General features: G+C 42.0%; 2 protein-coding genes across 10 annotated transcripts in view; one reads left to right on the forward strand and one right to left on the reverse strand.

Annotated features, from left to right (window-relative positions):
• The window catches only part of LOC118360864 (F-box only protein 6-like), a 62,914-nt gene extending 41,550 nt beyond the window's left edge, over positions 1 to 21,364 (forward strand). For 4 of the 7 annotated variants that reach the window (XM_052485148.1, XM_052485149.1, XM_052485150.1 and 1 more), the window contains 5 exons: positions 14,052 to 14,310; positions 14,417 to 14,534; positions 15,421 to 15,516; positions 15,618 to 15,753; positions 18,734 to 21,364. In XM_052485148.1, coding sequence (XP_052341108.1) covers positions 14,052 to 14,310; positions 14,417 to 14,534; positions 15,421 to 15,516; positions 15,618 to 15,753; positions 18,734 to 18,880 — 756 coding nt within the window. In that variant the 3' untranslated portion in view covers positions 18,881 to 21,364. Of the gene's footprint in view, positions 1 to 6,731; positions 7,462 to 14,051; positions 14,311 to 14,416; positions 14,535 to 15,420; positions 15,517 to 15,617; positions 15,754 to 16,176; positions 16,247 to 17,113; positions 18,691 to 18,733 lie in introns of those variants that run through there. The other 3 variants (XR_008085449.1, XM_035740361.2, XM_035740360.2) reach the window with 3 other exon arrangements.
• Positions 21,365 to 21,503: 139 nt separating this feature from the next.
• Positions 21,504 to 24,883, reverse strand: LOC118360867 (cell division control protein 42 homolog). 3 transcript variants are annotated; one of them, XM_052485153.1, is made up of 6 exons: positions 24,589 to 24,883; positions 24,008 to 24,136; positions 23,749 to 23,821; positions 23,539 to 23,648; positions 23,137 to 23,334; positions 21,504 to 22,889 (listed from the first exon to the last, which is right to left on the reverse strand). In XM_052485153.1, the coding sequence occupies exons 2-6, from the start codon at positions 24,110 to 24,112 to the stop codon at positions 22,806 to 22,808; spliced, it is 570 nt and encodes a 189-aa protein (XP_052341113.1). In that variant the 5' UTR covers positions 24,113 to 24,136; positions 24,589 to 24,883; the 3' UTR covers positions 21,504 to 22,805. The 3 variants fall into 3 exon arrangements, with proteins under 3 accessions (XP_052341113.1, XP_035596255.1, XP_035596256.1); XM_035740362.2 differs by having other exon boundaries at positions 21,504 to 22,453; positions 24,589 to 24,849; XM_035740363.2 differs by lacking the exon at positions 24,589 to 24,883 and adding an exon at positions 24,495 to 24,570 and having other exon boundaries at positions 21,504 to 22,453.
• Between the last annotated feature and the right edge of the window lie 722 nt (positions 24,884 to 25,605).

Genomic DNA, 25,605 nt, shown 5'->3' on the forward strand with positions numbered 1-25,605 from the left:
GCCCTCTTCCGGGGGGCCGGAACTGATTGAATTGGCCCAGTGTTGGACTCGGCCTGGAATCAAAATGAATGACTGCCCTGAATCGGCCCAAGTATATCGGGCCGTTTCCATCTACCGGAATTCAGCTGACTTTGCCGGCATCTTACCAGAATCCCCCCAGAAGCGGCCCGATGCAAATTTAAATAAATGTATACAAAATTACCTGATTTAGTCATTTTAAATATTACTATTATACATTTTATGCATATAAATTATACCCATCCACCCCCTAAAAATACATGTTGGACCGTACACCTGGGGACCCTGTCAGCGTGCATGCGCCTGGCCCTCCACTGGAGTCGCTACAGCACGATGAGATAAGGACATTCCGGCCGGCCAAACCCTCCCCTAACTCAGAAGATGCTGGGCCAATTGTGCGTCGCCTCATGGGTCTCCCGGTCGCAAGATCGGGAGAATCACAAGATTCCCAAATCCTGGTAGACCCTGTCATCTGCCAGATAAGAGTTTTGCACCTACCTGCAAATTAAGAAGAACATCTCCACATAAGGAAGCATCATGAGGCAACACAAGGTCAAGACGAACAGGAAAGTCAGAAACGCAAGTACAAGTCAAGGTGTTTGAAGGTGGTCCTAGCCTTGTGAACAGCTAATAAGAGACTTTAAGATTACAATTCGTAAGGACTGGAGATAGTTGTCTATTTCATAAAGACTCTGGTATTATGCATTTGCTCTTTCTATCTTAATGTATCGCTGGTATGTGTATTACTGAAAAATATTATTTGAAACTTACTAAAAATATATATATAGTCACAAACATTAAGGGTCAGCGTACACCTATTAATTATATTTTCACCTGTGAGTTAATATTGTAATTGTTTGGTAAGGTGTTTGTTCAAGCCTTTGTTACAAGCATTATACATGTTTATACCACATACTAAGGTTTAAATTACAGTGAATTAGAGTATAAATTACCTACTCACTTATCCAAACCTTAGCTAGAATTGATTTGACTTGATTTAGAATGTCAGAAAGAGGTAGTTTCACTAAAGGTGATAGAGATGGGGTGGGTCAAGTTGAGCAGCGGCAGCAACACCTCGCAAACGTCGAGCCTTTATCAGAACAAACAGAACAGCAGGAAGAGGCCCAGACTGGTGTGGAGTCACTTTGGCCAGTGAATGATGATACAGAGGCTGCTAATGAGATAGCACAACAAGAGCCACGAAAAGGTGAGAGGGTCCGCAGGTTAACTGAAAAGGGCAGAGAACTGCGCGATGAAAGGTGGAGACAGCTTGAACATCGTTTCAGGGTCATCTATGAGAAGTGGAAGGCTCTGGTAAAGGAAGCAAAACTGTCACTGACAGGCTGTTGCTCTGAAGACCTACTAGAAGACCTCTTAAACAAGATTAGCCATACCTCTACAGAGCTAAACCTTGTCTATGTAAATTTGCGTCAAATCGACGTTCCCGACAACGATATACGACGCAGAGTTGATACTTGTGAAGCAGTTACAATGTCTATTATCAAGACTGTAAGGTGTCATTTAAAAGGCAGGGAAGAAGGTCAAAGTAACCAGATAGAGTTGCACTGGAAGGACAGCAATTCCTTGTGCATGTCCCGAACTCTCACATAAGTCAAGTCTCAACTATCAGCCCTCAAGTGCTTCCTCCCAGTCTCAAAGCAACTCAAACGTCAACTCCAGACGCTCAAGCGTGTCATCTGTCAAGACACAAGAGCCTGCGGCGGAAGTTGCTGCTAACCAAGCAGCTTTAGAAGTAAAAGTTAAGCAAGAACGCCAACTAGAAGAGCTTCAGAGACTTGAAGATGAAGATAAGAAGAGGACAGTGGAGCAAGAAGCTGAGGCTGTGAAACGCAGCTTAGAAGAAGCTAGGCTGTGAGTCAAGTTAGAGGTAGAAAATGCTGCCAGACGAAGGACGCTAGAAGACAAGCGTAGAGAGTTAGAGCGCCTAGAAGTGCTCAAGAAACTAAATGCTGCCAAGGCACGAATGCAAGTGTATGAGCAAGATGAAAACTCAGAGGACGAGGAGAGAGAACTACTCTTTAACTGCAAATCTGTGAAAGAAGTCATGCACAGAAGTGGCTCATTTCACAGTCTCTCACCACAACATGTTGTGACAAGCACACAGCAAGAAGATGGCACCAAGACCATGTTCAGGTTACTAGCGGAAGCAATCAGTGAAAGCCGCCTCCCCATACCAGAACCAGTAACATTCAATGGAGAGCCTCTCTCGTACACTGACTGGAAGGTCTCTTTTCAGACTCTGATAGACAGGAAGAACATACCAACAACTGAGAAGATATATTACTTAAGAAAATATGTCGGTGGGCCTGCCAAGAAAGCCATCGAAAGTTACTTTATGTTAGGAACAGAATCAGCCTACCATGCTGCTTGGACCATTCTTGAAGAAAGGTACGGAAAAAAATTCTTCATCGCCAAGTCTTTCAGAGATAAGCTCAATGCATGGCCTACGATAGGATCCAAGGACATTCTTGAACTTAGAGACCTTGTAGACTTTCTTCGCAGCTGTGAAGATGCTATGTCTCAGAATAAGGGCCTGGAGGTGCTTAATGACTGTAATGAAAACCAAAAGATCCTCGATAAACTTCCAGATTGGCTAACTTCAAGATGGAATAGAAAGGTCACAGACATCTTAGAAGAAACGGAGATCTTTCCTAGCTTCAGTCAGTTTCTGAAGTTTCTCACGAGAGAAGCCAAGATTGCTTGCAATCCTATAACATCCCTTCATGCTTTGAAACCAAGTGAAAATGGGAAACTTAAGACGCCAAGGATTCAAAACCCCGGAGCAAGGGTATTAGCAACTAACTCTGATGAGAAAGATACTGTTACTAGTAGTGTCTTCTGTGATAAGTCAGGTCACAGTCTCCACAAATGCTGGAAGTTCATGTATAAGCCCACCGCAGAGCGACAGAAGTTTGTTCAAGAGAATAAATTGTGCTTTGGCTGTTTAAGGCCTGGGCATCGATTAAAAGATTGTGATAACAGGAACACCTGTGACACGTGTCAGAGGAGGCATCCATTCTGCCTGCACAAAGATCGTACTAAAGAAAGGTTAAGGGATAGGAAGACAGAGCCCCCACGAGATAAGGGGACAAGAGTGTCAAGTGAGGCCATATCTAACAGAGTCGTAAGGGACATTCACAACACTCACACCTCCACAATCATTCCAGTATGGGTGTCAACCACAAGTGAGCCAGATTGTGAAGTTCTTGTGTATGCACTTCTTGACACCCAGAGCGACACGACTTTTATCCTTGAAGAGACAACAAAGGCTCTCAATACAAGGAAGGAGCCAGTCCAACTGAAACTCTCTACAATGGCTTCAAGGAATACCATTGTGCCCTGCCAGAAGCTGTCTGGGTTTTACTTGGAGAAGAAAATCCCTCTGCCAACGACCTACTTGAGAGAGTTTATTCCTGCAAACAGAGATCATATTCCTACTCCAGAGACTGCAAGAGCATGGTCTCATCTTGAACACATTGCAGAGGAGATTGCTCCTCAACAGAGCTGTGATGTCGGTCTCTTAATTGGCTACTACAACTGCTCCCAGGCTCTCCTTCCAAGAGAAATTGTGTCTGGCAAGGGAAATCAGCCTTTTGCTCAGAGAACAGATCTTGGCTGGAGCATAGTCGGCTATGGAAATCCATGTATCGACTATGGCGACCCTATTGGAGTGAGTCATCGGGTTATCGTTAGACAGGTGATGCCAAGCCTTCAATCTTCTTCCAACCTCACAAATCAAGTACACTATGTTTGTAGAACACATGTAAGAGAGGTAATCACAACACTGGACATTATCAAGACGCTTGAATCTGACTTCAACGAGAGAGCTGCAGAAGAGGACCTCATATCTCAAGAGGATATCCGGTTCCTGAAGAAAATGAAAGAGGGCATCAGACGTAAGGACAATGGACATTATGAGATGCCGCTGCCGTTTAAGGAAGAAAGACCCAATCTGCCGAACAATAAAACATGTGCAGTTCACCGACTCAAGTGCCTGGAAAGGAGGCTAAGGAGAGACAAGCAGTACTACAAGGACTACACAGCATTCATGGAAGAGACTATAGCTTGTGGAGATGCTGAGAAGGTCTCTAAAGAGGAAATTAACAAGCATCCAGCATGGTACATCCCGCACCATGGGGTTTATCATCCACAAAAGCCTGGGAAGATACGAGTCGTCTTTGACTGCTCAGTTAGGTTTCGAGAGACGTCCTTGAATGATCATCTCCTTACCGGTCCAGAGTTGACAAACACATTGCTGGGCGTCCTTTGTCGTTTTCGTAAGGGTCCAGTTGCAATCATGTGTGACGTAGAGCGCATGTTCCACCAGTTTCATGTGAAAGCAGAAGACCAAGATTATCTACGGTTCCTTTGGTGGGAGAACGGAGATCTAGAGTCTCAACCCTCAGTGTATCGTATGAAGGTCCACTTGTTCGGCGCAGCTTCATCTCCTGGTTGCGCCAACTATGGTCTCAAACATCTTGCTGCCGAAGGACGAGGAAGCTTCAGCGAGAAGTCTATCCAGTTCATAGAAAGGAACTTTTATGTTGATGATGGGTTGACGAGCGTATCGTCTGAAGCTGAAGCGGCCCAGCTGGTGAAAGAAGCAAGAGAGCTTTGCAGCATCGGCAAACTTCGGTTGCACAAGTTTATCTCTAACAGCAAGGAAGTTATAGCCACAATTCCCAAGGAAGAACGTGCCAAGGGTGCCAAAGACCTGGATATGGCTCTGGGTGAACCACACATGGAGAGAGCGCTTGGTGTACTGTGGTGTGTCGCATCAGACGAGTTCCAGTTTAGAGTAGTTGTCAAGGAACGCCCACTCACAAGAAGAGGAGTGTTGTCTACAGTAGCCTCTGTATATGATCCGCTTGGGTTTGTGGCACCCTTTGTCCTGGCGGGGAAGCAGATCTTGCAGCGGATGTGTTGTGACAAAATCGACTGGGATGACCCCCTTCCAGATGACCTACGTTCCCAGTGGGAATTCTGGCTCCAAGGTCTACAAAACTTGTCTGAAGTAAGGATCCAACGAAGCTACTTGCCATCAAGTTTCAAGGAGGTGCAGAGTTATGAGCTTCATCACTTCTCCGACGCTAGTACCTCAGGTTATGGAGAGTGCTCATACCTCAGAACAATCAGCACCGCAGGAGAAGTTCATTGCTCCCTAGTTATGGGGAAGTCGAGAGTCGCCCCCTCCAAGGTTACGACCATACCACGACTGGAACTTTCAGCAGCGGTGGTAGCTGTTCGAACAAGTGACATGCTCAAAAAGGAGCTAGAGATACAAGGTCTACAGGAATACTTCTGGACAGACTCGAAGGTAGTTCTTGGCTACATCAACAATGAAACCAGAAGATTCCACGTCTTTGTAGCTAACCGTATTCAACGCATTAAACCTCCAACACAGACAGAAATGGAGTAAAGACAGAAGAAACGCAAGGATTAATGACATTGTCATTTTGCAAGATGATACTGCACCACGCAACCAGTGGAAATTGGCAAAGGTTACAGAAGTGTACCCGGGACAGGATGGCCGGTTGAGAAGATTCAAGTTACTGATCAGCGACTCAACCCTAGATGAGAGAGGTAAACGCATCACCAAACCCACCTATCTGGAGAGGCCCATCCATAAGACAGTCACCCTCCTGGAAGCCGATCAAGAAACCTGCAGACCCCTTTCACAGAAATCACCGGTGATTGGTGGGAGTGTAACTGACAGTTAGACTTACAGGTTATGTCGTTGTCTTTTGTTTGAATTGTTTATGTGTCCGCTGTGCGGGGGAAATGATAATACAAGCAGAACTACGTAGCTAATACTGTTGTAACGGGGATCCTTATTGTAGCAACACACTTTTGGAGGGAAGGCCATCCTGCGCTGCGTTAGCTAAGTTTTCATGTCATCGGGTGTAGTTCATAAAGGTTGAAGAGTGTATGTTAGGATGAAGTGTGAATTCATGCCAGGAATAATACGTGTGAAGTTTGATTTCCTCCCTTCTGTAATAAGCAGCCAATGAGGTATTTTTTCCTTTATTCATGTGTTTAATCTGAACCCGTTATAACGCCGGTTAAACTGTTATGTATGTAAGCACTTCAGAGTTATACTAAGCTAATAAGTCACGCGTAAGATAAGGTTGTAAGATTGTGCTTAACTGTATTTTTCATTTACTTTATAGTTCTCACGGAAGGTGATAATTCTGACTAAAACTACAGAATAAAGCCGCCAGTTAAAATCAAGGAACGGTTGTGCTCGTGGTTACTGAAGGGAGCTACACCAAGTAATACATTTGGGCCAGATAACTCACACCAGAATCGGCCCAAGCTCAATCCCCACATCCTAGAAATAAGTAATACTGCCTAAGGCGGCCCAGGGTCACATGACGTCGGCCGAGTCTGACTCTCGAGTGCCCCGACTCAGACGGAATTGGCCCAGATCCACTGTGCTAGCTGGGTTGAAAATCAGAAGATTTACAGGGTGTGTTAAGGGCTGGTGTCCCATCCTTTCATGCTGTTGGCCTGAAGTATGACTAAATAGATTTAAATAGTGTAGTATTGTGTGTTTAGTTTTGATGTGGTTTTTTTGTGAGTGTAGTGTAAATGGTAGGGTATTTTTATTTATTTCATCAATGTATAAGGGAGTTACACCCCAGTCTAGTAGGTGGCGGTAATGCAACATTTATTGGATGCCAACCGCCGTTAAACCTCATCGAAGAAGGACAGGGGCGAGGAAGGAAAACTAACAAAAATGCTGTAAACTTATGTTAAGTCGTGCTGACGTGATTAACATGCAAGTAAATAGTACCTTTCGCGTTTGAGTTTATAGTACAAGCTCATAGAAAGGGTAACACATTTGGAGGCACAGCTGGGAGTTATTTACATGTGAGCACAGGCCCATTCATTGAACGGAAAACAAATGAGAGACGTTTGAGAGTAACTAGCTAGCTAAAGTTAGCGGGCTAACCACACAACGGATTTCTAGCTATCTTGCCATTGCCTGCATTGTCGTTATTTCCACGTGAGTAGGAAAATATGAATCGAGAAAGAGAAACGTTGTTGGATGAAATCGAACAGAGTTTATGGACTTTAACTGAGGACAATTTACGGCACCTGTGTGTACGTTGTGGAATAGGAGGTGTAGATGACTCTGAAGTGAAAGGAAAGAGCCGTCGCGCATTGCGGCGCAAACTGATTCAAGATTACTGTGAGAAGGAGGATTTAATGGAATCAGAGGATGAGGGAATATTTTGTCTGTTACAACTGAAAGACGAAATAAAAGTAATATCAGACTCGGAGGATGCTGCGAACCGTCTGCCTACAAGTCCTAGCCAGTCGGCGCCAACGACGCACTTGGACAGTGAACCCAGCGGAGAGACAGGAGCTGCGGCAGGACGGAAAGAGGAGGTAGGGGGTCCTCAGTCCAGCAGAAAGGTGAGCCCAGCTACTGAAAAGCATATACCACAGAGAGAGAGTGGAGTTAGTATGCCCAGTCATAAAGACTTTTAAAAATCCACGGACAGATAGATCAGAATCAGAAAGCGAAGCTCAGCTTCAGCAGCCTAGAACATCAGATTGAAAATGTACTGAGAAAAGGATACACTGAATTATAAATCATAGAAGCAGTAATCAGAGCTGTGAGCCCAGGGTTTTAAGATGAGGTCTTATATGGAGGGGAAAACAGACATGACATTCTACACACTAAGGCAAATCTTGAGGACACATTATGCAGAGAAGGACACCACTGAATTCTATCACAAGTTCACTAAGGCAACAAAAAGAGCATGGAGAGTCTGCCTTGAACTTCCTAGTCTTCGACCTGAGACAGTGTTATCAGCCTTAGCTCGTGCCCAATCAGGAATGAAATATGGGTGAGTTAGTCAAGAGCCAGTGCCTGCACGCCATCATTACTGGATTAACAAACGATAACGTCAGGACTGAGATGAGAGTGCATCTCCAGAATTTTAACACCAGTCATGAACTGTTGCTTGAGAAAATGAAAATTGCTCAGGGCAATGAAAGCGAACACATGCAAAAGGCCAGGATTTGACGTGAGTTCACACCCACATGAGTGAACGCACTACAGAGTGAGGATAATGGGGATAACGGAGAGGAATGTGCACAGGCAGAGCCCCCACAGACCACAGTCTGAAAACTAAATAAATACAATTGATGCACGCGATCAAAGAACTGACATGTAGCATCATTAGTACAGTCAGTGCAAGGCCAGGGTGACAGTTTGGAATCGCTCCAACAGAAAACCAAGTACAACCAACAGGGAGAGAAGAGAATTCAAAAGTTGTTATGAGACTGGTCAACAGACTGGTCATCAGACTTGTCAGCATTGCTACAATTGTGGCAGTGATAGCCATTGGGCAGTAGGTTCAGGGGCAACGCACAGCCATCGGGAAACGCCTGAGGGTCACAACCATGGAACGGTGTGTGACCTTAGATACGTCTAGTTCCATCCAGTGTTGCTGCAGTGTAAAGGGAGAGAGAACCTCAGAGTTTAAGATGTGTTCATAAAGCTGAAGACAAGCACTATAGGACACAGGGAATTGGGTATCCATCATAAGTGAGGAATGGAGAAGACGAGCACTATGGGACACAGGGAATCAGGTATCCATCATAAGTGAGGAATGGAGAAGACAAGCACTATAGGACACAGGGAATTGGGTATCCATCATAAGTGAGGAATGGAGAAGACAAGCACTATAGGACACAGGGAATTGGGTATCCATCATAAGTGAGGAATGGAGAAGACAAGCACTATGGGACACAGGGAATCAGGTATCCATCATAAGTGAGGAATGGAGAAGACGAGCACTATAGGACACAGGGAATTGGGTATCCATCATAAGTGAGGAATGGAGAAGACGAGCACAATAGGACACAGGGAATCAGGTATCCATCATAGGTGAGGAATGGAGAAGACAAGCACTATGGGACACAGGGAATTGGGTATCCATCATAAGTGAGGAATGGAGAAGACGAGCACAATAGGACACGGAATCAGGTATCCATCATAGGTGAGGAATGGAGAAGATTGAATTTGCAACACACACATTAGACCTCTGGCAGAAATCATAAGCAATACCAGGGTTGCACATTTTGTGGAATATTCAGAGGTGGAAACTTTCAGTGGGAATATATGGGAATTAACGGAAATATATGCACATTAATATTAATACCATTTAAATGTAATGTTTTTTGCATTGGATATATTTACCATATCATATGGAGACAGAAACATACACATTTTATCTTATTATAAGTAGACTTAATTGCAAATGATTCAATCCTTCCAATAGAAAAAAACAACATTTAGTTACAAATTGAACTTTAATTAAATGAGTTTACTCATGGGATGATTTCACTGAACAACAAAGGAAAGGGAATATTGAATGATCCCCAATGATCCATCGCATCTCCCAAAAACGTTTTCAACATGCATCTGTTGAATGATAGTCTAGAAACTAAAGCTTTGGTTGTCTTCCTCTCAGGCTTCCATGTCTTCTCCCTGGACCTCTCCTATGTTCACCCCTTGAACATCAGGTGTCTCCACCAGGTGGCTGATGAGATATGTTGTTACCCCTGCCATATTGCATCTCCATCCCAATTTCCTTGCTTGGAAGTGTACTTTGCCAGACTACCAAGAACATTGCACTCATCCAGGCCAAGGTGGCGAGACACGGTAGTGATGACACCATAGGCCTTGTTGATCTCTGCACCAGACAGGATGCTCTTGCCAGCATACTTGGGTCCAACATGTACGCTGCGGCGTGTATGGGCTTCAGGCAGGAGTCGTTACGCTTTTTGATGTATTTCAGAACTGCAGTTTCCTCTGCTTGGAGCAACAGTGAAGAGGGCGTGGCAGTACGGATTTCTGCTCTTACATCTGTCAGCAGTCTGAACATCAGACAGGATGGCATTGTCTCCCTCAATCCGTGCAATGGCTACTGCTATAGGTTTCAGGCTGCTTACCACTCTCTCCCAAAATACATCATCCAGGAGGATCCTCTTGATGGGGCTGTTCATATCGGCAGACTGATATAGCCATTTCTTGGAGAGACTCCTTCCCCTCCAGGAGACTGTCAAACATGATGACAACACCACTCCAGTGGGTGTTGCTGGGCAGCTTTAATGTGTTGCTCTTATTCTTCGCACTTTGCGTGGTGAGGAAGATTGCTGCTATAACTTGATTACCCTTCACATACCTAACCATTTCCTTGGCGCTCTTGTGGAGTGTATCCATTGTTTTCAGTGCCATAATGTCCTTGAGGAGCAGATTCAATTCCTGAGCAGAACAGACAATGGGTGTTATGTGAGGGTAGGACTCCTCCACTTTAGACCAAGCAACCTTCATGTTCACAGCCTTGTCTGTCACCAGTGCAAATACCTTCTGTGGTCCAAGGTCATTGATGACTGCCTTCAGCTCATCTGCAATGTAGAGACCAGTGTGTCTGTTGTCCCTTGTGTCTGTGTTCTTGTAGAATACTGGTTGAGGGATGGAGATGGTGTACTTAATTATTCCTTGCCCACAAACATTTAACCACCCATCAGAGATGATTGCAATACAGTCTGCTTTCTCTATGATTTGCTTGACCTTCACTTGAACTCTGTTGAATTCTGCATCCAGCACATTAGTAGATAAAGCATGTCTGGTTCAATGGGTTTATGCTGAGTGAAGAACATTCAGAAATCTCTTCCAATACACATTTCCTGTGAGCATCAGAGGTGAACCAGTTGCATACGCAGCTCAAGCAAGACATTCATCAGCATTTCTCTGAATACATTCCTCCATTGAGTCAAAAAAACTTCTGATTCCAGGAGGACCCTGAGCTGTTGTTATCGATAAGATGTCTGATTCATAATTTAAAACTCGAATAGAAGTCCAGAGACTTTTGTCAGAGGTTGCTTGTTGTGAGCGCTGAGGGAACTTTATGCACTTGGCCAGATGATTCTGCATCTTTGAATTCTTCACATGATTTGGCACAGTATTTGCAAATGTACACTGCTTTTCCTTCTACATTAGCTGCCGTGAAATGTATCCACACGTCAGATAGTGCCCGTGGCATTTTCCTGTATAGATCAGAAGAAAGTGAGTAAAACATTTTTTTTAAATAAAGTTCCATGTACAGATAAATAGTTAAGCAGTTAGATTAAACGACTCCTTTCTAAGATGCATGTTTTAAAATGAAACATGTATGGAAACAGGTGAATTAACACTCCTCAGTTAGCAGGCTCAAGCAAGCTAAAACCCACAACTGAGAGTCATTGCATATGGCTCCCGCACTCTGACACAAGCAGAGAAACTATCACCTTCACCCGGGGAAACTGGAATTCTTGTCCCTCAAATGGACAGTGACGAAGCAGTTCCGAGATGACCTCTGACCCCTTGATATATATATACTAACTACAGCAAGACTGAATGTCACCGATCTGACTTTAATCCCACACTGGAGTATCGTCATGAAAATGTAAACACTGACGCAGACTTTGTCATGTTCTTTTTTGCATGCTGAACATTAAATGGAAGAATGCACCGAGAAACACTCACCTGAGACGGTAAAAGCAACACTCAATAATGTTCAGACACAACAGAATGACTGTGTAACTTGGATATCCACAGTCACACTAAGGCCATCAGCGCAAGAGGAGCTGTTAAGGTGGGTGGGAACAGTTACAGACCGACTGTCTCCACACGATCTCATGCAGGCTCAGTTAAAGGATGCAGCTGTATGGTGAATCTTGGAACTGAAAAGGCAAAGGACTAAGACAAAACCAACAATGTCAACAACATTGGGGTGGCAGCGTAGCCTAGTGGTTAGAGCGTTGGACTAGTAACCGGAAGGTTGCGAGTTCAAACCCCGAGCTGACAAGGTACAAATCTGTCGTTCTGCCCCTGAACAGGCAGTTAACCCACTGTTCCCAGGCCGTCATTGAAAATAACTGACTTGCCTGGTTAAATAAAGGTAAAATTAAATTAAAAATTCATGCTAAGCCAGTTACTCCATGTCTCAACAGAAAGGGAAACAGCACAAAGGGAAACAGCACAATTTGACACAATTTGACACAATTTGTCAGTACAGAACACTAAATGACAAGTACTTAGGCACTGAAATGGCCTATCTAGGAACAGAAAGAGTGTTGAACTTATTAACACAAACACTTTTATTGGCCACGCATGCAACATGGCATTGAACAATTTATCACTAAAGTGTGTATCAAACAAAATAGACCCTGTGTAATAACTAGGACTCCAATGCAACATGTACGGGCTACAGGTCCTTTCCAGATTTCAATTGACTGCGTTTGGAGAAGAGCAGAGGGTGCTATGAGTACATTTGAGTTATTTTAGATAACTTTACAAAATATGCACATGCCAACCCCACCAGAAATAAGTCAGGGAAAACTGCAGAAAAAAAAGCTTTTCGAGGACTTTTTCCTGAAGTTTTTGGCTTTGTCATAAACCATCATGATCAGGGAAGAGTTTGAAAATCAGTTCTTCAGAGCCTTCCAGAACCTCTCCATATTGTCCACAGAGGAATCCGGTGGAGAGATTTAACCGTACACTAAGGTCATTCATGCATATATTGTACCACAAGTGAAGCTACTGGATTCGCACCACATTTCCTGCTATTTGGAAAGGCTCCACTGCTACCTATTGACCCTTTCTTTGGGTTACAGATAAAGGAACAGGAGAAATCATGCTAAGAAGTTGCAGCAACAGATGGCGGAATACTATGATATCGCCATAAGAAACATGGAGAAATCAACAGCAAAGTTAAAAGCCTACTACGATTGGAATAAAATGAGTTTGGTTCTGTTCTCAGGGGATCATGTCAGAACGTGGGGCACCGGGAAAGCCAAGATCACACTGGGAGGACCAAATACACATGGTAGTAACAAGGAAAGGTGACTGCCCTGTCTAGGAGGTCAAACCCAAGAGGGGTACAGACAGGGCCTGGGTTTTGCGTTGCAATATGCTCTTGTCAGGTAATTCTCTACCATTTGAGGAACCATTTCAAGCACCGCGTAGTCTGTGGAGAAGGGAACCGCCCCAGCGTAGAGGTCTGTGGAGAAGGGAAATGCTGAGAGCGCTGAGTCAGAGCTCAGATGAGGATTCTTATCCAGTATTCATCAACAGGCCACTTATGGATGACGAAAGCAGACAGAGTAGCACACAGCTGGTATCCGATAATAGTGAGGAACATGATCAGACTGATAGAAACTTCACTGTGGAGTGCCAACCTGTCCTCAGGGAGACCCACGAAGAGGACAGGGGGTTCAGCCTGGCAGAGGAGGCCCAGAGACATCCTAACCTATAACAATTTAGTGCTGCCAAGCTCTTATCAGGATACGAACAAGAGATTCTCTTATTATTAATGAACAGTACCTTTCGCTTTGGAGTTTATATTATAAGCTCATTGAAAGAGTAAAATAAACGTTTGTTGTAGCCGTCAATGAGCTTGCTGCACCCGCTACTGAGAATTTTGACAATTTTTCAGCAGCAAACTGCTCTAACTCTTCAATGTTTGAGGGGTGCCCTCCACCAACTGCTTTTTTCATCTTTTGGTTTTGGATGTGATTCAGATCTGGACTCGTTGCTGATTCAGATCTGGACCCCAGAACAGTCCAGCATCTCTTGTTAACCATTCCTGGTTGCTTTTTGATGTGTGTTTGGTGTCGTTCTCCTGCTGGAAGATCTACAACCTTTAATGAAGACCCAGTTTTGGACACTGTGCTGATCATTGGACTCAAACAGCTGGTAATCTTCTGATTTCATGATGCCTTGTGCACATTCAAGACATCCAGTACCAGAGGCAGCAAAGCAACCTCACAGCTTTATCAAACCTCCCCCATCTTTTATTCTTATTCTAGGGAGTTATTTTATTTTCACTTAATTTGGTCATAAGTAAACACAACACTCATCTGTATTGCCAAATAGCTATAATGTTTTATTAGTCCATAGTACATAATTTGTCTCCCATGTCAATGAAAACATCCATTCTCTTGTTCAGTTCACAGGCATGCTACCTGTGCTCCCTCTAGAAGTCCTGGAGGAGATGCTCCTAAATGTCCCTCCACAGCAGGTGGTGTGTGTCTGTCGACTTGTGTGTCGTGAGTGGAAAGAAGTGGTGGACAGTGATTCTCTTTGGAGAGAGAGGTGCCGAAGAGAAGGATACCAGACATATGTGACTAAACTACCTAAAGACTGGCGTTTGTTTTACTTCTTGTGTAAGAAGAGACGTAATCTTCTCAAGAACCCCAGAGCAGATGGTAGGAGTCAAAACAACAATGTCTAAATTATCTGTTGGTGTATGGGGGTCCTGTTATTAACCCCAGAACCCACATTTCAAATCCCTCCCTTACTATTTTTCTCCAGATAAATTCAAGGGCTGGCAAATTATGGAGAATGGAGGGGATAAATGGAAAATAGAGTCAGTGGAAGAAGTGCCGCTTCCTGACAACACTGTCCAAAAGTACTTTGCGACTTCTTACTCGTGAGTATACTACTATACCATTTTAGTTTTTCAGTGAGAGAATATCACCCTGTCCCACCTTGTTTCACATCCACATTGGTGTTGTATTTCTTTTCCAGCTCTTCTAATACATTTGAATGGTAATAATTCCTATGATGCAAGATCGATACAGTGCAATTGACAATGACCTTGCTGTCTAGCCCAGGGTTGGGAGCCACAAAAAAATCTGAACTCATCATGGGAGTCCTCAGTGGCTCGCGGGCCTGCATACCCACATCCATACCCCCAGCGTGCGAGCAAAACATATTAGCGGCCCTCTTGACAGTGGAGAGAAAAAGTTTTAGATTTAATTTCCTGCAATTCGACACATTTTGCCTTGGGGCATAGAAAAATTGTGGTGGTTTTAAATCAAGAAGGCATTTTGCAATGGGGCGGAGAGAGAAATGCAGTTCTACAGCGTATTTCCAGCAATTCTCCAACTTGTGCCAAAGGGCGGAGAGAAATGTTCGCGGTATTTAATATTTTTGATGGTGATGAACAAAATCAATGAGGGCCCGGGTCGGTAATACGACCATGATTAAGACAAGTTTAGATAGCTCGCCGCGGGACTAACTTATCAACCTTAAAGGTTTTTGCTGACGTAAGCTAGTTGAGTGACTATCAGTGACTAACATAAGAGAGAAACTGCTGATGCACAACCTAATTTTGAGATTGCACCTTGTGTATTCTACTATTTACATTTTACTGAACCTTTATTTAACTAGGCAAGTCGGTTAAGAACTAATTCTTATTTACAATGAGTTGCCCATCCCTGGTCTAGCCTATATGGACACTTAGATGGCTGCTTACTATCAACCTTGGTAAATGTGTTGTCTGTGTGTGTCGTCTTGTCTTTGGTTCATCTCAGGACCTGCAGGAAGTCTCAGCTGATTGACTTGGAGAAAGAGGGTTACAGGCCTTCTTTCATGGATGACTTTCAACCCGACATCATTATATCTGACTGGTGAGAGGAATATTAGAATTTTGTCATTCAGTGTCTGCTACTCTATACTTGTCAGAGGAATAGACTACTGTACAACTTGTATGTTTGTGTGTCCATATCAGGTATGCTCCACGGAGGGAATGTGGCGCTAAATATGAGATCTGTGTTGAGTTGCTAAATCATAAGAAGCAGCCAATTAAGAAGTTTAGTCCAGGAACTGTCATCTTTCAAAACTGGGATGATCATAAATGGAATCAGGTAAAACCTTCAGACTTTAAGATAATTCTCCATATACATGGGTCTGTAAATAGCTCAGTACACAATCAACAATGTGGTTTCTCCTTGTCTTGTGTTTTACTAAGATTGTGTGCATTAGACATTTTCAGTGATTGCATTGTAAGATGTTTGTTTTATTTATTTGCACCAAAAAATACTATTAAAAGACAAACAGTGCAGATAAAAACAAGGTAAAAAGGTGTGCATGTGAGGTTGTAGACCTAAGAAAGAACTATATATTAGTATCAGTCAAAGTTTGGACACTTACCCATTCCAGGGTTTTTCTTTCCAGGGTTTTTCTTTATTTGTACTATTTTCTACATTCCAGACATCAAAACTCTGAAATAACACATATGGAATCATGTAGTAACCAATTTTTTTTATTTTTTACTTTTTATATTTGAGATTTCACAGTAGCGACCCTTTGCCTTGATGACAGCTTTGCTCTTGGCATTCTCTCAACCAGTTTCATGAGGTAATCACCTGGAATGCGTTTCAATTAACAGGTGTGCTTTGTTAAAAGTTAATTTGTGGAATTTCTTTCCTTAATGCGTTTGAGCCAATCAGTTGTGTTGTGACAAGGTAGGGGTGGTATACAGATGAAAGCCCTATTTGTTAAAAGACCAAGTCCATATTATGGCAAGAACAGCTCAAATAAGCAAAGCAAAACGACAGTCCGTCATTACTTTAAGACATGGGGAACATTTCAAGAACTTTGAAAGTTTCTTCATGTGCAGTGGCAAAAACCATCAAGCGCTATGATGAAACTGGCTGTCATGGGGACCCGGACAGAAAGGGAAGACCCAGAGTTACCTCTGCTGCAGAAGATAAGTTCGGTAGAGGTAACTGTACCTCAGATTGCAGCCCAAATAAATGCTTTACAGAGTTCAAGTAACAGACACATATCTGAATTAACTGTTCAGAGGAGACTGCATGCATCAGTCCTTCATGGTCAAGTTGCTGCAAAGAAACCACTACTAAAGGACACCAATAAGAAGAAGAGACTTGCATGGGCCAGGAAACACGATCAATGGACATTAGACCGGTGGAAATCTGTCCTTTAGTCTGATGAGTCTAAATTTGAGATTTTTGGTTCCAACCGTTTTGTCTTTGTGAGATGCAGAGTAGTTGAACGGATGATTTCTGAGTGTGTAGTTCCCACCGTGAAGCATGGAGGAGGAGGTGCGTTTGCTGGTGACATGGTGGGAACTACACATGCCGAGATCTAGATTTATTTAGAATTCAAGGCACACTTCACCAGCATGGCTACCACAGCAGTATGCAGTGTTTTGCCATCTAATCTGGTTTGCACTCAGTGGGGCTATCATTTGTTTTTCAACAGGACACTGACTCAACACAACTTCAAGCTGTGTAAGGGCTATTTGACCAAGAGAGAGAGTGATGGAGTGCCGCATCAGATGACCTGGCCTCCACAATAACCCGACCTCAACCCATTGAGATGGTTTGTGATGAGTTGGACTGCAGAGTGAAGAAAAAGCAGCCAACAAGTACTCAGCATTTGTGGGAACTCCTTCAAGACTGTTGGAAAAGCATTCCAGGTGATGCTGGTTGAGAGAATGCCAAGAGTCTGCAAAACCGTCATCAAGGCAAAGGGTGGCTACTTTCAAGAATCTCAAATATAAAATATAGATTTTTGGGGGTTACTACATGATTTCATGTGTTATTTCATAGTTTTGATCTCTTTACTATTAGTATACGATGTAGAAAATAGTAAAAAAAATAAGAAAACCCTTGAATGAGTAGGTGTCCCAACTTTTGACTGGTACTGTATATACAGTGCCTTCGGAAAGTATTCAGACCTTGACTTTTTCCACATTTTGTTATTAAACAAAATTGTATTGGTCACATACAGGTGTTTAGCAGATGTTATTGCGGGTGTAGCGAAATCTTGTGCTTCAAGTTCCGACAGTGCAGTAATATCTAACAATTTCACAACATATACCACACACAAATCTAAGGAAGGGAATTAAGAATATATAAATATATGGACGAGCAATGTCAGAGGCGCATAGAATAAGATACAGTAGAATAGTATAGAATACAGTATATGAGATGAGTGCAAGTTATGTAAACATTAGAGTCAGAATACTTATGTAATATTTCAGTTTTTTGTATTTTTTATAAATTTGCAAACATTTCATTGCGTTGATTTTTTTGGTATTGTGTGTAGATTGTTGAGGGGAAAATACTATTTAATCCATTTTAGAATAAGGCTGTAACATAACAAAATGTGGAAAAAGTCAAGGGGTCTGAATACTTTCCAGAAAGCACAGTACACTGACTGGTAATGTACAGTTGAAGTCGGAAGTTTACGTACACTTAGGTTGGAGTCATTAAAACTTGTTTTTCAACCACTCCACAAATGTCTTGTTAACAAACTATAGTTTGGGCAAGTCGGTTAGGACATCTATTTTGTGCATGACACAATTTTCCAACATTTATTTACAGACAGATTATTTCACACCTATTATTTCAAACCTGACTGTACACACCAGCTCTGTCAGGAGGAATGGGACAAAAATCATCCAATTTATTGTGGGAAGCTTGTGGAAGGAAGGCTACCCAAACGTTTGGCCCAAGTTAGACAATTTAAAGGCAATGCTACCAAATACTAATTGAGTGTATGTAAACTTCTGACCCACTGGGAATGTGATGAAATAAATAAAAGCTGAAATAAATCATTCTCTCTACTATTATTCTGACATTTCACATTCTTAAAATAAAGTGGTGATCCTAACTGACCTAAAGCAGGGCATTTTTACTAGGATTACATGTTTGTGAATTGTGAAAAACTTAGTTTAAATGTATTTTGCTAAGGTGTATGTAAACTTCTGACTTCAACTGTATATGCAAAACAGATTGTTCCCAATTAAACAAAGCATACTAATTACAATTGAACATGAAAATATGGTCTCTTCAATGATCCTCTTCCATGTTTCAGATGACTCATGTGTTCAAGAATTATGGACCAGGTGTGCGGTACATCCGATTCATTCATGGAGGAAAGGATACTCTGTACTGGGCCGGCTGGTATGGAATTCGGGTCACCAACAGTAGCATCGAGATCTGCCCATCGGTGGACAGATAGCTTTCGGTGTTCCCATTTACTCTCCCAAGAGGTTACATGTGAACATTGTGCCTACCTGCAAGCTTTACTTCAGCATCTGTACCTTAGCATAGTGTACACCTTGTTCTGTCTTTTCTGCCTTTGGCACCCTGTTTCCATGTGGATATAGACAATTCTAGCTGTAGAATATATACTTTTTTATATATTAATATTCATTTTCCCCTAGTCTGATTTAGTGCCTGTTTTTGTCCACTCTGTTCTAGTGAGTCCTTGTGGACACTAGAGAGAAACAGAAGACAAGAACGTGTTCCTCAGTCTTGTCTTTCAGTGATGGGGTTAGAGTATTTTGTATTTTAAACCGTAAGAAGGATATAGCCACATTTGTAGTAAGAAAACAGAAACCACTGTTTATTACAACCACATCTAGCTGCTGTCGTCAAGGGAAAGGGTGGCTACTTTGAAGAATCTCAACATATATTTTGATTTAATACTTTTTTTGGTAATTACATGATTACATATGTTATTTCATAGTTTTGATGTCTTTACTATTATTCTACAATGCAGAAAATAAAGAAACCCTGGAATGGGGTGTCACCTTTTGACTGGTAATGTACAGTTGAAGTCGGAAGTTTACATACACTTATGTTGGAGTCATTAAAACTCGATCTTTTTGTAGATTTTATTTTAATCCCCTATTTCGTGGTGTACAATTGGTAGTAGTTGCTTTCCTATCGCTGCAACTCCCGTACGCCTCGGGAGAGGCGAAGGTCGAGAGCCATGCTTCCTCCAAAACACAACCCAACCAAGCCGCACTGCTTCTTTTTTTGTGTCTAAAAAAATATATAATTTGCCCTTTTTCTCCCCAATTTCGTGGCATCCAATTGTTTTTCATAGCTACTATCTTGTCTCATCGCTACAACTCTCGTACGGGCTCGGGAGAGACGAAGGTTGAAAGTCATGCGTCCACCAATACACAACCCAACCAAGCCGTACTGCTTCTTAACACAGCGCGCACCAATGTGTCGGAGGAAAAACCGTACACCAAGCAACCTGGTCAGCGTGCACTGCTCCCGGCCCGTCACAGGAGTCGCTAGTACTAGATGAGATAAGGATATCCCTGCCGGCCAAACCCTCCCTAACCTGGACGGCTGCGACAGAGCCTGGACTCGAACTCAGAATCTCTGGTGGTATACAGCTAGCACTGCGATGCAGTGCCTTAGAACACTGCGCCACCAGGGAGGCCTTAAATCTCGTTTTTCAACAACCCCACAAATTTCATGTTAACAAACTATAGTTTTGGCAAGTCGGATAGGACATCTACTTTGTGCATGACACAGATCATTTTTCCAACAATTGTTTACAGAAAAAAATTTTCACTTATAATTCAGTGGGTCAGATGTTTACATACACTAAGTGGACTGTGCCTTCAAACAGCTTGGAAAATTCCAGAAAATGTCATCCCAACCGTGAAGCACAGGGGTGGCAGCATCATGTTGTGGGGGTGCTTTGCTGCAGGAGGGACTGGTGCACTTCACAATATAGATGGCACCATGAGGAAGGAAAATGATGTGGATATATTGAAGCAACATCTCAAGACATCAGTCAGGAAGTTAAAGCTTGGTCGCAAATGGGTCTACCAAATGGACAATGACCCCAAGCATACTTCCAAAGTTGTGTCAAAATGGCTTAAGGACAACAAAGTCAAGGTATTGGAGTGGCCATTACAAAGCCCTGACCTCAATCCTATAGAAAATTTGTGGGCAGAACTGAAAAAGCGCGTGCGCTCTAGGAGGCCTACAAACCTGACTCGGTTACACCAGCTCTGTCAGGAGCTTATTATGGGAAGGTTGTGGAAGGCCACCTGGAACATTTGACCTAAGTTAAACAATTAAGGCAATGCTACCAAATACTGAGTATGTAAACTTCTGACCCACTGGGAATGTGATAAAAGAAATGGTGAAATAAATCACTCTATTCTGACATTTCAAATTCTTAAAATAAAGTGGTGATCCTAATTGACTTAAGACAGGGTATTTATACTCTGATTAAATGTCAGGAAATGTGAAAAACTTAGTTAAATATATTTAACTATGTAAACTCCCGACTTCAACTGTAGGTGAATTAGACAAGGATTTCATTTTTATTAAAAAGACTGCATGGAGGCTTTAAACAAGGCAGGCCGACCAAAGGAAAGAAAGCAAAGTGAACTTGAATGTAAATTTGTATGTACATAACCAGCTGACAAAGGACACCTTAAGAAACATAGTTAACACTTTTGTAAACATTTTATTTGTTAACATGTACAGTATATTGAGGATACACAGAACATGGTGCACTACCTTACTATATGTATGAAGATCATTATTTCAAGTGTTGGTATAACTGTTTGTAAAACTAATACTTTTCAATTCAATAATATAATGTAGGCAAATTTGGTTGTACTGCAATCCTATCGAGATTGCTTCTTATGCCTTTACAATATTAAATAAATGTAAGTGTACTGTCCTTGTTTCTTCAACTAGTGTGATTGAGTGTCATCCTCTATGCCAGAACACTGACAATACAATATACTGAGAGCCCATACTTAAAATCAGGGGCATATCAGCACTCCTACTCTGAGAATGAATCAAAAAATAATGCACACTTGAGAATTCTAAACTTTATTTGGTTGATACATTTCAAGAAATTCACTTATACTCAAATTGTGACAACGGGAGATGTACATTTTTGTATAAAACAAATAAACATCCTGTAAGATTCTGTTCCTGTCAAAGGAGGAACAATTTGTCAACTGAGTGAAATTCTAAAGCAAAAGTCTCATGGTGGTTTTACACTGCAACAATGAGCCGTTTCATTCAGAGCAGTAAAGACTTAAGTGCCTAGAATGCAATAGAGTATGTGACATCAGACAAGGCATTTGCTTTAAAAGACACAAAAAAAAAAAAAAAAAATACTATACTACCCTGACAAACATAGCATATGTTGTAACTGGGTTGGCACAAACATATCATTGTTACTACCGACTGTTACAGAATCTATTATCACTTTCCCAATTGAAAGGGGATTTATGTTCACCTCAGGTGTTCATGAAAACATTATATACACCTGAAAAAAGGGAATCATTAAAAAAGAAAAAAACTTGGGGAATATTGCCGACAGTATTGAAGGTAAAATTGTTGTCTCGTTGTCACTGGTCCCAATCATCAGCTGTGTGTGTCTGTGACCCTTCCACACTTCTGATAAGACTATGCAGCCACCAATCTGTTTAACTGAAAAATACTGAGATGGCTCTAGGAATGATGTGTACTACTACATAAGAGGGTTATATTGCAAAGGTTCTAGTAGAGAGCAATCTAGTTCAGTTAAGTTCACACACTACTTTGCAAACATTGTAAAAATATTTGTGTCAGTTACCAATAGGAGTGAAGTAACGTTGTGCAATAATGGTTTGCTTTTCTCCGAGTAGTGTTGATGAAATGCTCTAACCAATAGAAGAGGAAATGCTCAGAGCAGCACACATTTGCGCCTCTTCTTGGGTTCCGGAGGCTCCAGGGCAGCCAGTATTGCCTCATCAAACACATTCTTTAGTCCTTTCTGCAAACACAAAACATGAATGTACCAAATACATTTTTTACCTTGCAGTGTGTAACCACATCTTTTAAAAGGAAAACAAACTCAGCTGCTCTCTTACGTAAACTTGCCAATTAAGTGCCAAACTGGACATGTTCTCTCCCATAGAAAATACAGGTTAGCATCCTTACCATGAAGGCCAAGGTAGTATGGGTTATTATGACTAGGCGTAAACAAAATCGACTATGAAATGAATGTTAATGGGCACGCATTTAAAAAGAGCATCTTGGTTATTTACTTGACAAATAGACATTCCTTTACATTAAAAGACGCAGCAGACGATCAGATGCAAAGCAAATATTTTAAAAGACCGCTGTCAAAACAGACAGCACTTTCTCTGGGTTTCAGGGGGTTCTAGAGCTGCTAGGATAGCTTCATCAAATACATTCTTCAGACCTCGCTATAGAGAAGGAGGAGAAAGAGGGGAATATGACCAGTGTTAGATAGAGGTTAGTTAGCAGACATACAAGAGTAAAGTGATTTCGGATGGGTTTCCAATACTAGGCCACCACTAACACAGAAAGAATGAAGGCAAGACAAGCTTAGCACAAAGACAACACAGACTAGATGCACATTAACATAAGTTGCTATTATGCAAGTCATAACTCTATTCCCTATTTTCTATATGTTTTAGATAGAAGTCTCACCTGTGTTAGGGCAGAGCACTCAACGTATTTGACTGCTTTCAGGTCACGGGCGAGCTTCTCAGCTGTCTCAGGGCTGATGGGCTTCTGTTTGTTCTTGGCCAGCTTCTCTACTGTGGAAGGGTCATCTCTCAGGTCAATCTGAGTTCCAACCAGCAGGAATGGTGTCTTCGGACAGTGGTGAGTGATTTCAGGTACCCACTGCAAGAGAGAGAAAACATTATTTTCAAACAATCAGAAAAGTTAGTCCATCAGAATGTGTCATAACTAGCATCTTCCCCATCACTTCACATGTTACCAATTTAACATTATATTTAACCTACTAGAAATAATGTATAATTTAGTCAATATTGCTTTATTAAAACGTGTGCATTGTATGCTTCAAGGGCTTGGCGTTGTACTCACCTTTTCTTTAACATTCTCAAATGAAGAGGGTGAAACACTAGAGAAACAAACTAGGAAAACATCAGTCTGGGGATAGCTCAAAGGTCGTAACCTGTCATAATCCTCCTGACCTAAGGAAACAGATAACGTGTTGATTAAATGAATAGCGTTCAACGAAAAATATGATCTATTCAAATTGTGAACATGTCCTTGAAAAGGATCCACTCTTACCCGCAGTATCAAATAATCCTAGGGTGTAAGGTTCACCTCCAATCATGACAGTTACTGCATAGTTATCAAACACCTGTGATGAGAAAATGAAAAGAATGAGATATCCTGTCCTGTTTCATGATTATTCTGAATGGTAGTTATTGAGAAGAACAAGCTACGTCTCTTTAAAGCGTGTGAAACACGAGAATGAGACACCTAACTCTGGTGATCAATAATCACTGTGACTGAGATAAACCCAATGTATAGAAGATACACATACTGTTGGTACATATTCAGAGGGGAATTTGTTGGTTGTGTATGAAATCAAAAGGCAGGTTTTTCCCACCGCTCCATCTCCAACCACAACACATTTAATCGTCTGCATATTTGTGTTATGTTTACTGTATGTCTGAAAGAGAAAAGACAAAGAAAAAAGTTCCGCATAAGTTAGCTACAAGACTTAAGACGAGTGGCAGGGAAGACGTATCCAGTAGTAGCTGGTTGTATGCTACGAACGTTAGCTAGCTAACGTCTGAAACTGGTTTCCTATGTGTCTAGCAAGCCAGGTCTAAATGAAGAAGTTGTAGCAACAACCAACTAGACTCAATAGAAATCTATGACAAAAGATAACTAGCTACAATAGATACTTTTCTCTAACTAATTTAAACTGACGTCGCTAATGTTTGCTAGCTATCTGGGTTGGTGTTCGCAGATCTCATTCTCAATTTCATATTAATTTTATTTGTTACTAACGATGAATGACAAACCTATAGCTAAAACACCTTCATGAACAGCGTTGGTATCATTTCAATTGATACCCTATTGATGATGATAACATGTAATTCGAAAGATTTCCCTTACCTCTTTCTTCTTCTTGTGCGTTTCCGGCAGACTAGACGCTGTATTGCTGCCGGTCTCAGATCGGAGGGAGAATTACACATTTAAATATCTAATAGCCTATCAACTGTAGGCGAAGGCTGGTGCAATAAAGACCGACAACAGTTTCCTTTCTATTTTGTCTCTGCCTGTCATTTGAGCCCAAGATTGTTACAAGCAAAAATTCAGTTACACCCAACTCGCAGAAAAGTGTCCTCAGCAATATTTTTCATTTAACTAGGCAAGTCAGTTAAGAACAAATTATTATTTACAATGACGGCCTACACCATCCAAACTCGGACAACACTGGAGAAATTGTGCAATGCCCTATGGAACCCCCAATCACAGCCAGGTGTGACTCTGTCTGGATTCGAAACAGGGACTGTAGTGATGCCTCTACACTAAGATGCAATGTCTTAGACTGCTACGCCAGGGTAGCCTAGTGGTTAGAGTGTTGGACTAGTAACCGCAAGGTTGCAAGTTCAAACCCCCGAGCTGACAAGGTACAAATCTGTTGTTCTGCCCCTGAACAGGCAGTTAACCCACTGTTCCTAGGCCGTCGTTGAAAATAAGAATTTGTTCTTAACTGACTTGCCTGGTTAAATAAAGGTAAAATAAAATAAAAAATTTAACAGGGCAGTCTCTATGTCTTCATATGCCTTACACTTCTCATCTGGGTGTTTCCCCACTAACAATAACCCACTTCCCAATCCACAATGACCCAACCTCAGCCTTGTCAACAGAACCTCATCCCTCCTTTCACTCCACACATACCTACTGAACTTTCTCACAGAATTCTGGAAAGAATCCCCCATTTACGTTCCCACTCCTGTCCAGTCCTCCTGACCAGTCCTGTGTCAACCAGAGCTTTCTTCACAACCTTATCCACTGCCTCATTTCCCCATACCCCAGCATGAGCTGGGATCCACAGAAAACGTACCTTACACTAGTGATGAGTCGTTCACAAACTAATGGCTCTTTTTGAACTGATCTTTTTGGTTA

The sequence above is a fragment of the Oncorhynchus keta genome, chromosome 28 (assembly GCF_023373465.1).
Source record: "Oncorhynchus keta strain PuntledgeMale-10-30-2019 chromosome 28, Oket_V2, whole genome shotgun sequence".
Classification (NCBI taxonomy): Eukaryota; Metazoa; Chordata; class Actinopteri; order Salmoniformes; family Salmonidae; genus Oncorhynchus; species Oncorhynchus keta.

Bases quoted from the DNA above. Each gene is read 5' to 3' on its own strand.
- LOC118360867 (XM_035740362.2), bottom strand. From the start codon at position 24,112: ATGCAGACGATTAAATGTGTTGTGGTTGGAGATGGAGCGGTGGGAAAA. The intron at 23,335-23,538 runs GTGAGTACAACG...TCTCTCTTGCAG, and splicing joins TTGAGAATGTTAAAGAAAAG to TGGGTACCTGAAATCACTCA. The intron at 22,454-23,136 runs GTGAGACTTCTA...TTGTGTTTGCAG, and splicing joins AGTGCTCTGCCCTAACACAG to AAAGGACTAAAGAATGTGTT.